This window comes from Condylura cristata, unplaced genomic scaffold, assembly GCF_000260355.1.
Source record: "Condylura cristata isolate star-nosed mole 26May11 unplaced genomic scaffold, ConCri1.0 scaffold00072, whole genome shotgun sequence".
Lineage (NCBI taxonomy): Eukaryota > Metazoa > Chordata > Mammalia > Eulipotyphla > Talpidae > Condylura > Condylura cristata.
The window spans coordinates 457,127-469,930 of record NW_004567173.1 but is presented as its reverse complement, the minus strand read 5'-3'; the positions used below and the strand labels follow the sequence as shown (position 1 = coordinate 469,930).

Here is a 12,804-nt window from a genome sequence, read left to right as displayed (position 1 = left end):
GGGGGGGAAGGGTCCTTTTAACGAGCTGATCGCCCGTGGTGCAAACATAAACATCTGAAGTTGGCAAGACATCCCGACTTCTGAAGGGCTCCGTGTGGCAGCTGGTCCAGCTGTGAGAACATGGGCAATTAGGCGGTGAAGCGTCATTTGTGGTGACGTCGTGACATACGGCAGGGCGAGCTGCGAGACTTGGCCGGAGGAGACGGTGAGGGAAGGGGACGCAGCTGTGCCGGTGGCGCGTGCATACAGGCACGGACCAGGCTGCGTGGTTCTGAGCACGCACGCCCGCCCGCCGCCCTGTGCCCGCACGCCCACGCAGGGCTCCTGTCACAGAGTTTCCTGAAGCAGCTGTCCAGGCCTCAGGCCGGCCAGTGCCACCTCGTCTGCATGGGCTCCCACGTCCGGGGTCCCTGCCCGGGGACGTCGGCATCAGACCGGCCAGCGCCACCTTGCCGGGTGGGCTTCTGCGTCCATGGCCCCTGCATGGGGTTGTGCTGTCTTGGGCGAGCCCATGTGGCTGGTCGCTGTGCCTCATTCCGGTGTGTCCTGGGGACCCCGCTGGTGGCAGCAGCATGGTGGGACCCAGCCCGTGTATGCAGGTGCCCCGGCTGTCTGGCTGTGAGGCGCCCAGGGGTGGGTCCCCACTCAGTGGCGAGGCAGGGCGGGGCCTGCAGCAGTCGTGGGAGCCCTGGCAGTTGGCGAGCGTGGCTGAGAGTGGCTGAGACTGGTGGGGAGAGTGCGGAGGGGGCTGGGCAGTGCCCGCGGGTCACCACCTGGGACCGGGTGCAGATCCCGAAACCTCTGCAGCTGTTTTACGTGCAGCACAATTCTCCCAAGTCAGAATACGTCTCAAAACCCCGCGTGACGTCTGTCCATTGCGGCAGCTTCCTTGAGAATGGACGTTGAGAGCTGGGGATGGGCTGCGTCCACTTGGAGATAGCTCGGCAAGGCTAGTTCCCAAGACCTGCCAGTCGGTCTACCAGGCGCCCCACTCGGCAGGTCTCCTCTGGGCCTTGCAGCTCCCTACTCAGGCCGGGAGGCCCCTCCAGGTTGGGCAGATCTGGGGGTACAGGGCTGGAGTTGGGGGCTCAGCTGGGGCTGGCAAGGGGGTTTCCCTCTTTGCTTCCTACGCCCGCCCCCCCGGAGATCACGGAGTCAGGTGGTGGGGGGCCGGCAGTGGGGTGGCCCACCGGCCCTGGGCAGCTCATCATAGGCAAGATCCAACCCCTCTTGCCCTCCCGTCCGTCCCTCCCTGGCCCCGCTGTCTGGGGCCCTCCGAGCAGGCTCCAGCATGGCGGGACCTGTCGCTGAGAGGCCCTGGACCTGTGGGGACCCTGGCACTGGAGGTTGGGGGCCCCGATGGTTCATGTGCCCCACAGGCTGCTGGGGAGCTCAGGGTGCTTAGGGTCCTGCCAGGTAGTCAGGAGCCTGGTCGAGGAGGGGCTCATTGTCCTGGGCTGCGTTGTTGGACAGTCCAGGCCCCTTGAGCCCCAGCCCCAGCCACAGAGGCATAGCTCGTCCCCCCAGCACCTCAGGGCCTCAGGCTGTGGGTGGTTGAGCAGCTGGGAGGGTGCAGAGCAGCGGGGCCCTGGTTCCTGGCCCCCAGGAACCCCCAGGTGTCCTCTGTGGCCCCGCTGTGCGGGGATCAGCCGAGCCCAGGGTCTGGGGAACTCACTTTCATGCAACCCCGTCCAGCCGAGTGTGTGGTGACAGCAGTAACCTTCAGGCGAGGGCTGGGGACAGGTGGGTGGCGTCTGGCCTGGGGACGCCTGGCCTGCAGCCCAGCCACCGCCCTGACTCTCTCTCCTTTGGCCTTGCAGTGGAGTCCGACGATGCACGCCCCCCGCGCCAGCGCCACCACAGGCAGTTCAAGTTCAACCTGTCCCACACACCTGCGGGCGAGGCGGTCACGGCAGCCGAGCTGCGCATCTACAAGGACTGTGTTGTGGGCGGCTTCAGAAACCAGACTTTCGTGATCAGCGTTTACCAAGTGCTGCAGGAGCGTCCACACAGGTAGGCGGCCGGTGGTCGCCTAGACCCTGGGGTTCCGTGGGCTTCAGCCCCCCTTCCCCCAGGGGCAGACTCCCGAAAGGCCTTTCCTCAAGTCCCTCTATGAGCTCTAAGGCATCCGGGGGACTGGGGTGAGCGTTCCCATGGCTGGTGGTCCCTGCTTTAGATGGCCAGTGTGGGGGTGAATTCCCCCAAGGTCACAACAGGGCCACTGGAGATGCTGCAAGTGTCCCTGTGTGGGGGTGGGGTCAGGGCCTGGTCAGCAGGGGTGAGGCTAAGCGGGCAGGGGTGGGGCCTGGGATGACAGGGGTAGGGGTAGGCAGCGGAGGCAGGGCCAAGGGGCCAGGAGTGGGGCCAGGCAGGCAGGGGCGGGCCGGGAATGCTAGCGCCAGCCTGGAGAAACAGAACTCGCGCAGGGTGTGGCAGGGGGACCCGTGTCGGTCGAACTGTGGCCAGTGAGGGCCCCTGCTGCTGCCCCGGAAACCCACTCGTGTCCCCAGAATGCTGAGGCTTGGGCAGCAGCTGGCTTCTCCTGTGTGTGGTGAGCGAGCCTGGCCTGTGTGCCATGACCCTGCGGGCCTGGCCTGGTCACTTGTGGTGCTGGTGGGGTCTTAGCAGGCAGGGCGTCCCCCACTCCACGCGGGGCCTGGGATGGACCAGCATCTGCTGTGTGCCGTTGCCCGGGACCCCCAGGCTGCCTGGGACCGCCCAGGGGTTTCCTTGTGGACTTGGCTGGACGGTGATGTGGGACTCTCCCGCCTGCCTGTGCTGGGCAGCACAGACAGGCCTGGCCTGGGCAGCACATGCAGCCTGGCCGTGGTGTTTCCTGCCTGCTGCCCAGCACTGAGATGGGCAGTTATGCGGCCTCTGGCGCGTGGGTCAGGCCCGCTGTCTGCGCATGGCTGCAGGAACCTCTCTGACGTGCTCAGGCCAGAGTCCTGCCTCCCAGGGGCTGCTCTACTGTCCATCTCTCTGGAGTGGCCCTGTCATCCCCCAGTTTCATGTCTCTGAAGGAAATTTGGGTTCAGAAATCCAGAAACCTGGGTTTTCGCTACTTGGCAGGAGACATGTCACATAAGCAGGCAGAATGTTTCAATCGTGTCTTAGGCAAGTGCTGGCAGACAGGGCGATGTGCCCATTGGAGCAGCTGGGCAGGGGCAGCGAGGAGAGCAGTCCCAGGCGTCCCTCAGGAGGATGCCCAGGCAGGATGCTCTGCATCCAGGACGGGGTGAACCTAAGTGGTGTCCAGCTGGCGCAAGATCCCGGAGAAGTTGTGGGCAGGGGTCCAGGCCTCTGCATCACCCTTACCCTGCCAGCGGGGGTCCAGGGGAGATGCCCTCCCCATCTGGGCCCTTGGAGGTCTTACTGCACACCTTTCTCCAGACCCCTCTCCAGGGCTCAGAGTCGTCTGACCTGTGCCCTTGTGCAATCTGCAGCCTGAGGGTCCACGGAGCCGCAGGACAGGGCTTTGCAAGTGCTGTGGACACTGCCCTGTTGCAGAGATGCCGTGAGCAGCAGGCACGCAGGCACGTCGTGATGACGGCCAGGTCTGTTCGCAGCTGCTCTCCACACCACTCTTGAGGGCCGTGGCATCGTTTGGATGACCCGGGTGCACAGGCCACGCTGTGTGGAAGGAGCATCTCGCTTGTTTTGCTTGTCCTCAGTGGGGATCAGCTGTGGCCCTGGGATGAGCAGGGTGCGAGGAGCGAGGAGCCAGGGCCAGCTACTGCTCTGTCCACACACACTGGAGCCCTCTCCTGTCTCCCCGAAGTCACCGGAGGCGGAACAGTCCTGAGAGGGCAGCGAGAGCCAGCCCTGGGGCACCTGTCCCTGAGGTCTCCTGTGGGCCTCCGGCCTCCTTGGCATCCTACGGGCACCTGTGCGACCAGACTTGGGCTGGGGGCGGTTTGGGGGAGATGGACTGGGGGGTGGGGGCTGGGGCGCAGGGGGAGCTAGTGTTTCCCCCAGTGTTACATGTGGGTTGGCGCCCCGCTCATCTTGCTGCCTCCACCAGCCTGCGCCGAGACCCCGCAAGTGCCGTCCACGTCCCCATGGCCCGCCTCAGCTGCAGACAGTGGCCTCACAGCGCTAGGCTCCCTGACAGGCAGGCAGCTGCCGGAAACTGTCGGAGTGCGTTCAGAAGTGCCTTCGGATCGGAGGAGCCCAGCTGGGTGCCCGGCGGTGCCGGCTTGGGAAGGCCCTTGGGTGGCCTTGGGTGCCCATGTCCTCCACCTGTCTGGGGGCGGAAGGCAGGCTGCCATCTTCAGAGAGACACAGCAGCTTTTCCTTCATTTTGGCCTCAATCTCGTCCTTCCTGCTGGAGGCTGTTCACTGTCTGCACACGAAGCTGTTCAGTTTGTTTTTTTTTTTTAATTTCCTAGAAGTTCAGTGCGAGCCTCTTGCACTTCAGCCTCCATGGGGGAGACATGTGAGAGCAGGAAGGCGTTAGCTGGGAGCTGGGGAGTCACCGCCCCTGGCCCGCACTCTGGCAAGAGCCTGCGGCCTCCAAAGAGGCACCAACGTGGGAGGACAGACCTGCACTTTGCCAGATCTTAGCCTTTGTGCTGGGCGGGCCTGACGGCTGGCAGTGGGGCCAAGCAGTCAGGGAAGAGAGTGGGTGTCAGATGGGACCCAGCCTCCTGGCGGCCAGCTGCAAAGCCCCTCAGAGTCTCTGTCTCCAATGCAGAATGCTGAAGCCACAGGCGAGTGTGAAGCAGATGAGGCAGCAAAGCTAGAGAGCAGATGCCACTCCAGCCACTGGTGCTGACCCTCCTCCCCCACCATGTCTGTCCAGTGCTGTCCAGCAGGCGTTTGCATGGGCTCTCAGGGCCGCGCCGTCTCCATTGACACCTCCCCTCTTGCACCAGTACAGCCTGCTCATTCTTGCTCTTCCAGAAAGCCCTGCTGGCTGGTGCAGGCCTCTCAGTGTGCTCAAGGTCGTCTTGGCTACATCAGCAACTCAGTTTGCAAAAGAGAAACGTGCATGCGGGACTCTGAGAAGTTGCTTTAAATCCAGAGCGGAATTTAGGAAACTGGCTCTTACCAGGAATGTGGTTATCTACTCAGCCTTTGGCGCCTGCCACTTCCTTCCTTTCTCTTAAAGGCCTGGTCTTTTGTGTCTGGAATGGCTTTAATGGACTTAGCCTAGATACTGAAGCTTTGATGCTCTTTGTAAGTGGTGCTAGTTTTAAACATTTCCGTGACTTGCGCTTTTGCCCAGAGGAAAACGCAGTCTCTGGTGGCCCCTACCCTGCAGCCTGGCACATTCTGCTGCCTTTTTTGTGTCGTATTTTGCCATTTCCATAAATACAATTATGTATATTCTCTGATTATCAGTCTTATTCCTTCTTTTTAAATTTTTACATAATTTTTTGTTTTTTTTTTTTGCTGTTTCATTATACTATGTTGGGTTCTGGTGGACAGAGGGGAAAGGTCAGATGGAGGAGGTAGCGGCTAACCACCTGTCTGGCTCTGAGGCAATAGAGTTGCCAAAATGCCCCAAAGGGCTATAGCACTACAGTACCCACATATGGCGGGCAGGGCAGTGTCTGGGGGTCTCACCACCTGCACAGCTGTGGGAGACCCAGGCTCCAGGGACAGCAACTGCTGGGTCCAGTTACAAATTGTGAAACAGAGTTCACCGTGGCAACCGGTGGTGGCTTCTTGCCCAGATAGCATCAGTGATGTTCACCATCGGTCACCAGGAGTGCCGGACAGCACTGGCCAGTGATGATGGTCATTACTGGCCCCACAGAGGTGGTGTCAGGGCACCCAGTGCTCACAGCTCTTTGAGAATTGCTGAGTGTCACTAGCAACAAATAGCTCTTTGAGATGCCAGGCCAGGGCTCTGGGTTCCCTTCAGGCAGAGCCAGGACCGAGCAGGACTGAGGCCCTATCCCTGCAAAGCTCTTTGGCTTCTTTTCCCTCCTAGGAGGTTCTTTCTTCTTCAGAGGCCAGGAGTGGAGATTTCCTTTTCTTTCTTCCTTCAGAGGCTAGAACCATCTTTCCAGGGGCTGACCCAGAGTCCCTTCGGCTTAGGGGGCTGGCATCATTTCTCCTCAGCTGCCACCAACCCTGGGTTACATACTCTCTCCGGGCGTCCCACCCACAAGTCTGATTGGATCATTTTTCAATCCTATGGCTGATTGGACCATTTAGCACTAGTCAGCTCATAGCTCAACCCTGATTGGTCCATTCCACAATTCAGTCTGGATTCTGTTGCATAAAAAGGCTCTGAGGAGCAAATGCCACCACAGTCTCGAGGTTGCTGGGCTCCTGTTACATTTCCCTTCTGGGTGGAGAATGGAATTTAACTTCTAATCGCAGATCAAAAGCCCCATCTGATTTCTAACTTTTGTGGGGAAAGGTTAGAAATCACCTTTAAGGGTGATATTTGATGTAAATGTTTCTGCAGATACTGTTTAATCAAATTAAGAAAAACCTGTTCTATTCCTCATTGGTAGAGGTTTTTAAAATTAGAAAACAGGGTAGAATATTGTCAATCTTTTTCTTAGTTCTGGGTGATTTCTTTCTCCTTTTATGGTATTAGTTCTGGCAGGACACGCGCGTGAGCGTGTGAGGACGGTGGCTGTGTGAGGGTGCCTGGGGGCATGCACAGTGGGGTCCTCCAGGTCTTGCTGCCCGTGGTGTGAGGTGGGGCGTTGGGTGAGGCCAGCAAGGGGCTGTCCCCAAGCACCTCCAGGTGAGCGCAGGGCGGTAGGCGTGTAGTCGGGACCCAGGAGGTTCCTTCTGGGCATGAAGTCCAGGGGCTTGCAGACCCGGCTGGTGCTGGGCAGATTCAGGGGCGCTGCTTCATGCCTCCAGGGGTACCTGGCCCGCAGCCTCACTTGGTGGGAGCTCCAGGGGTGGCCCTCTGCTCAGCAAGGACAGAGGGGCTCCCCACTGGCAGGCAGCTGGGGACACGGAGTCTCTGCTGCCCACCACAGGCCCCTCTGCCCAACTCGAGCACCTTGCACATGGCCACTGCCCGCCCCGGACCTGGGGTGGCCATGTGGCCCAGCGGCTCTTAGGGCCTCTGTGGCCAGCACATGCCAGCCTTGCAGCGACAGGCTGCTCTGGGCCCAAGAAGCCAACCACATTCGGAGGCCACCTGGACACACTGTCCCAGCCTCCTTCCCCAGCCCTTGCCTGTTGGGGTCTGAGCACCCCAAACTGCCACTGATGCCTGGTGCCCATCCCCTGGGGGATGGGGATTGGTGGCTGCGTAAAGAGCAGGACCACACGTCCTCACCCAAGACCATGTAGAGCAGGGCTCCGGCCCAACAGTGGAGGGATGCAGACGCCCCGGTCCCCATCCAGTGGTCTCTGTGGCCGACAGGCACTGTGTTGTTTCTGGACATGGTTCTGCTGCACTCATAGGAGGCCGCCCCGTCTGGACTTCAAAGCACTGACTCTGTTTTCTGTGGCATGGCCACTTGGCCAGGGGGTTCTTTGTCCTAGGGGCGTGATCCAGGCTCCGTGGGGGTGCTGTCAAGAGACGGCGCAGCTGAGTAAACGTGGTCTGCCCCACTGCCTGCGCCTGGAAGGCAACAGCTTCCTCCTTGCTCTTGCCAGTGAAAGGGGAGCTGCTCCCCGTTCCAGTGCAACTGGCCCACTGAGGAATGTGGAAGGGGGGGCGGCCTGCGTATTTCTCATGACCCCAGGGGCGAGCTCGGCCTTGCTCCCACATACAGGCTGTGTGCATGGCCGGGACTGGCACTGTGTGTCTGCCTCAGTTTCCCCCACTGGCCCACTGGGCCAGTGACAGTGGCCATCTGCAGGGCTGTGATCAGGGCAGAGCAGAACCTATGGGTGCCCAGTGGGGAACTGAGTGGGTGTGGTGTCCACGAGGAATCCAGCTGCCCCTGCCCTGCTGGGCCTCCCCCAAGTGTCTCCCACGGCTGGGTTACTGCTATTGGAAAGCAGGGCAGGGCCCCTCCCAGGAGGCCAGGACCCTCTCTGGCCTGCGGTGCCCCACCACTGGCCTGAGGGCCGGCCCCGGCCACACCCCCTTCAGGGGATGCCCTGAGAAGTGTTGGGGTGTGTGGGGGCCACCAGGAGGGGCACCAGCTCGTGTTCCCAGGAGCTCTGGCTGCCACGTGCGGGGGCCTGGCGTCCATGTTGCCCTTCCCACGCTGTCCTCTGCCTGGAACCTACTTGCCCCCATGAGCGAGAGCATGACTGGTCTGGATGTCCACCTGTGTGTTCCACTGTCTGCGCACTGTCTAGCTCCCCTGCACTGTTTGTCGTCTGCACCTGCTGGCCAGGGGACCCCCAGGAGGGCTGCGGGCAGCACAGCGGGCTGAGGACGGGGCGGGCAGGGGACAAGACAGGGCTGGTGGGGGACACAACGGAGTGGGCGGGGGCCAGGACTGAGAGGGTAGGGGACAGGACAGGGAAGCGAGTCCAGGAGACCCGCATACCCACCTCTCCTGGATGGTGTCACAGAGCTGCTGGGAGGGAGCCCTGCCTGAGGCCCAGTGTTGGTGTCCAGTCTTGGTGTCCTGCAGGCTGTGGGTGGGTGAGCCTGGCCCACTGGGTGCTCACTGGGTGCGCTTTTGCAGAGATCCTGACCTGTTCCTACTGGATACCCGGGTGGCCTGGGCCTCCGAGGCAGGCTGGCTGGAGTTTGACGTCACGGCTACCAGTAGCCTGTGGGTGGTGACCCCGCAGCACAATAGGGGTCTCCAGCTGAGCGTGGCCACGCAGGATGGTGAGCCAGGGTGACTGGGTGGGAGGCGGAGGGCGGTATCTGTGGGCTGGGCCGGGGGGTGGGGGTGTCAGTGGGCTGGGCCAGGGGGTGGGGCAGTAACCAAGTGGAGGTGGAGAGTGGCGGGCTGCACCCTAGCCAGGCCATGTCGCGCCCCAGGGGGTGCAGGCCTAAGGCTGCCTGATTTGCCTGCAGGTCTCAGCGTCACGCCCCGGGACGCCGGCCTGGTGGGCAGGGATGGCCCGCAGGACAAGCAGCCATTCCTGGTGGCCTTCTTCAAGGTCGGCGAGGCACACGTGCGTACCACAAGGTCGGCCCCTGGACGGCGCCGGCAGCAGAGCCGCACCCGCCCCCCACAGCCCCCGGCCATGGCCAGCGCCTCAGGTACATCTGAGGGGTGCCAGGCATCTGGTCGGGGGTGCGGGGGGCTGGGGCAGGGAAAAAGCTTCGGGCCCCCAGGGTCTGTTTACCCAAAAAGTATCCTTTGTGTGGTCAGGCTTCTCAGGCCCCTCTCCCTGTGGGGGCACCCAGGGGTCAGACCCCAGTGCTTTAACTGAGTCTCCCCCAGGTACTCAGCTAGGCTGGGAGGTGGCCAGCACCCTCTGGACAGTCCTGCCATTCACCCTCTGCAGGAGTCTGGGGACCCCGCTGCGCTGCCTGTTCCCCTGGGGACTCTGGGGCTCCCTCGGGGGTAAGGGTTCCCCTCTCCAGGTCCACTGCAGTGTAGACTTCTTAGGGGCGCTTCTGTGGGGGAAAGGGCGGCCCCTTCCAGCCGTGCCTCTTGGGATACAGACAGCAGTGCTGGGAGCAGTGGTAGCATCCGAACGCCTCCCAGAGCCAGGACAGCCCAGCCCAGCCGAGACGTGTCCCCAGAGCCGTGCTGGAGGTCTGGGTTTCCTGGGCTCTCCTGAGAGCAGGGTGTCTAGGCTGTTGGCCGGGTGGGCCCTGAGTGGAGACCACCCAATGTCCCCTGATGTGGAGGGCAGACTTGGCCATGGGGTGCCAGGGCAGCTTTCTCAGCTGATAGCTGGGGCTTCTCTCCCAGAGCTGTTGGTGAACTGGGGGCTGGCAGCTGAGTGATGCCTTCGGGAGCCGCAGCTCGGCAGGGGCCGTCGGGCTGTGGGGCTATGGGGGCCACCCTGGGCCTGTGGGCTGCCAGGCTGGCCACGTGCCCAACAATGTGCTCGCGCCCCCGGGCCCAGACAGACATGCAGCTGCTGTCCCCTCCTGGGGCTGCCATCCAGCCGTCCCTCTGCCTTTGGGGACATGGTACGAGCCCACGGCTGCCCTTCAGGTGTGGTCACTCATGGGATGCCCCGAGGGACTGTGGAGAAAGAGCCCCTGGTGCCCAGGCTCCAGCACCCCAAGTCCCTCTCCAGGGGCGGTGGTGTAGCTGTGGGTAGGTGGTGGCCGGCGTCTGGCCAGGGTCTGGGCCACGGAGAAGGGGGTGGGGAAAGGGGTGGGCAGCCAAGAGCCATGGCGGCCAGGCATGGCTCCCTCTGCATCTCAGTAGCTAGACATGGACTTCCGTTCTAGAAGGTTCCCAGATGCCCAGTCTTCCTTTTCATGGGGCATGCGTTATCCCCGCCTGCATGTGGCCTTCCAGGCCTAAGCCGTTCTGGGGCCCTTGTGCTCCTGGGTGGCCATGGGGGCTAGGGTGGAGGCGGTGCCGACTGCTCCTCCCCGGTATGGAGTTGGGGCTACTTGTCTGTCCCCCATGTTCTGTCATGCTTTGGGGCGAGGAGGTACTGGGTGTGAACACCAAAACCCCACCTGCACCCCACCCAGACCCCACCAGCACTGAGACTTACGATGCTGGTCCAGGGGCCCCAGTCCAGGGACAGAGTCCTAGGGAACCCGCCTCCAGGTCGAGGGTGTGGCTTTAGGGGCAGTCACACCCGCCTTCCCTGTGCCCTTCACCCTCCCGGTGCAGCACATCCCCAGCGCATCCCCAGAGCCATCCCCCTTGTGTCCCTGGCGCATGGGCAGGTCCCCCTGCACTTCCTAGGGGTCTCTGAGCAGGACCCACCCGTGGGAGTTGGGCTGCGCTGGGCGCTGGATGGGGTGGCACAGCCATCAGGCCTGTGTCCGGCCTTCCCAGCTGTGGAGCCAGCAGCCGCCAGCGGGTGAGACTCAGCACTCGGTGCCTCCCGTCCCTGCAGATTACAGCAGCAGCAGCAGCAGCAGCAGCAGCAGCAGCAGCAGCAGCAGCAGCAGCAGCGAGCTGAAGACTGCCTGTAGGAAGCGAGAGCTGTACGTGAGCTTCCAGGACCTGGGCTGGCAGGTGGGTGCTCGTGGGCGGGGCCTGGTATGGGCGGGATCTAGGGAAGGCGGGGCAGGGAGTGGGGGGGGCTGGGCGTGACACAGGGAGGGAGGGGCAGTGAGGGGGAGGGTGGGGCCAGGAGGAGGGGGACCTGTGGTGAGCAGGGAAGGGGGCAGGGCACGGGTGGTGGGCGTGGCCTGTGGGAGTCAGGGAGGGGCATGGCTGGGGAGGGTGGGCGTGGTCGGGGAGGGTGGCTAGGGCTTGGGGCTTGGGCAGAGGCTGCATGTTGGGTCATCAGGGCAAGGGCATGTCCCTGTGGTCCCCCAGGGGCGGTAGCATCACCTACCTGGTCTTCAGTATCAGGCAGCACCATTCTGCTGGCCGCGTGCTTGGTGGTGGCTGGCAGCCCTCCAGGTGCTCCTTCTGGCTCTGTGCCCCTTGGAACCCAGGCCCAGTGCTGTTCATGGCCCTTGAAGCCTGCCCGGCCGGAGGCACAAGGCCTCCAGCCAGCCCCACCCGTTGTCCACACCCTGCATGACCATCACACCCAAGCACAGGGAACTGCAGGTCAGCAGCTGGGTGTGGAGCACAGGAGGGGCATACACCGCCATCGTCTCCCCCCAGGACTGGATCATCGCGCCCAAAGGCTATGCTGCCAACTACTGCGAGGGCGAGTGTGCCTTCCCGCTGAACGCGCACATGAATGCCACGAACCACGCCATCGTGCAGACGCTGGTCAGTAGGTGTAGGGGCGGGACATGAACGCCACAAACCATGCCATCATGCAGATGCTGCGGTGCAGGGGACATGACCACGGGGTGGGGTCACCCTGGCTGAGCCGATGCCTCCACCTGCAGGTACACCTGATGAACCCTGACTTTGTGCCCAAGCCCTGCTGTGCGCCTACCAAGCTCAACGCCATCTCCGTGCTCTACTTCGACGACAACTCCAACGTCATCCTCAAGAAGTACCGCAACATGGCTGTGCGGGCCTGCGGCTGCCACTAGCAGACACTGACTGGGTGCCCCACCTGGCACGGCAGGGAGGGAGCGGCCTGCCCCGGTCGCCTCCCGCAGGTCAGTCACGCCGGTCACACCACCCATGGGCTCTGAAGTGCCTTGTGCCTGGATGTGGCTGAGACCCGTGTCCACTGGTTTTGTAGGTGTGATGCCTCCTTTCGGGGTAAGCACACCTCATCCGAGCCCCATTGCTGTGTTCTCCACAGAGCAGAGGTGGGCACCTGTGGGGGGGGGGAGGTGCAGAGGCAGCTCGCACCCGTGGAAGCCCGTCCTGGGCACTTCCACACTGCCTCCCAAACGCTCACGCCTCCCCCCACCCCCAAGTCTGCCCAGACTCCATGCTGAGGCAGTGACAGGCGCTCACTGCGTGGCGCCGAGCAGCATCTGGGCAGGGCTGTAACTTATTGTTTACGTCACGCGTTGTGCGGTCACGCGCAGACCAGACCTTTTTTAAAAAAAGTTTATTTAGAAAGTTTAGTAAACAAATTGTACCACTTCCATTTTCTTCCAATATGAGACTTGGGGTGCAAAGCAGAGGCCTTGGAGGCAGGTGCCTCGCAGGGCTGGGTTTTGGGGCCGTCACTGGCATGGCCGTGAGGTGTCCCTTAAGGCAGAGGCTGGCAGGTCTGGCCGGGGTGCTGCAGAGCCTCAGTGCCAGGTGGGGAGCATGGCCTAGGGGTGCCCCCACCCAACGCTGCGGGCCCAACCCCGGGCCTTCTGGCAAATGGGCCAGATGATGCCCCCCATGATGGGCAGCGACAGGCAGGAGGACCCAGGCCAGCAGCAGCCAGGACACGGGATTC

The 12,804-nt window shown here is 62.6% G+C and overlaps 1 protein-coding gene across 1 annotated transcript in view; it reads left to right on the top strand.

Moving 5' to 3' along the window:
* The window catches only part of BMP6 (bone morphogenetic protein 6), a 46,200-nt gene extending 33,474 nt beyond the window's left edge, over nucleotides 1-12,726 (top strand). The window contains exons 2-7 of the mRNA XM_004695581.2: nucleotides 1,821-2,013; nucleotides 8,574-8,722; nucleotides 8,915-9,116; nucleotides 10,931-11,003; nucleotides 11,607-11,717; nucleotides 11,840-12,726. Coding sequence (XP_004695638.1) covers nucleotides 1,821-2,013; nucleotides 8,574-8,722; nucleotides 8,915-9,116; nucleotides 10,931-11,003; nucleotides 11,607-11,717; nucleotides 11,840-11,989 — 878 coding nt within the window. The 3' untranslated portion in view covers nucleotides 11,990-12,726. The remainder of the gene's footprint in view (nucleotides 1-1,820; nucleotides 2,014-8,573; nucleotides 8,723-8,914; nucleotides 9,117-10,930; nucleotides 11,004-11,606; nucleotides 11,718-11,839) is intronic.
* The last annotated feature ends 78 nt before the right edge of the window (nucleotides 12,727-12,804 follow it).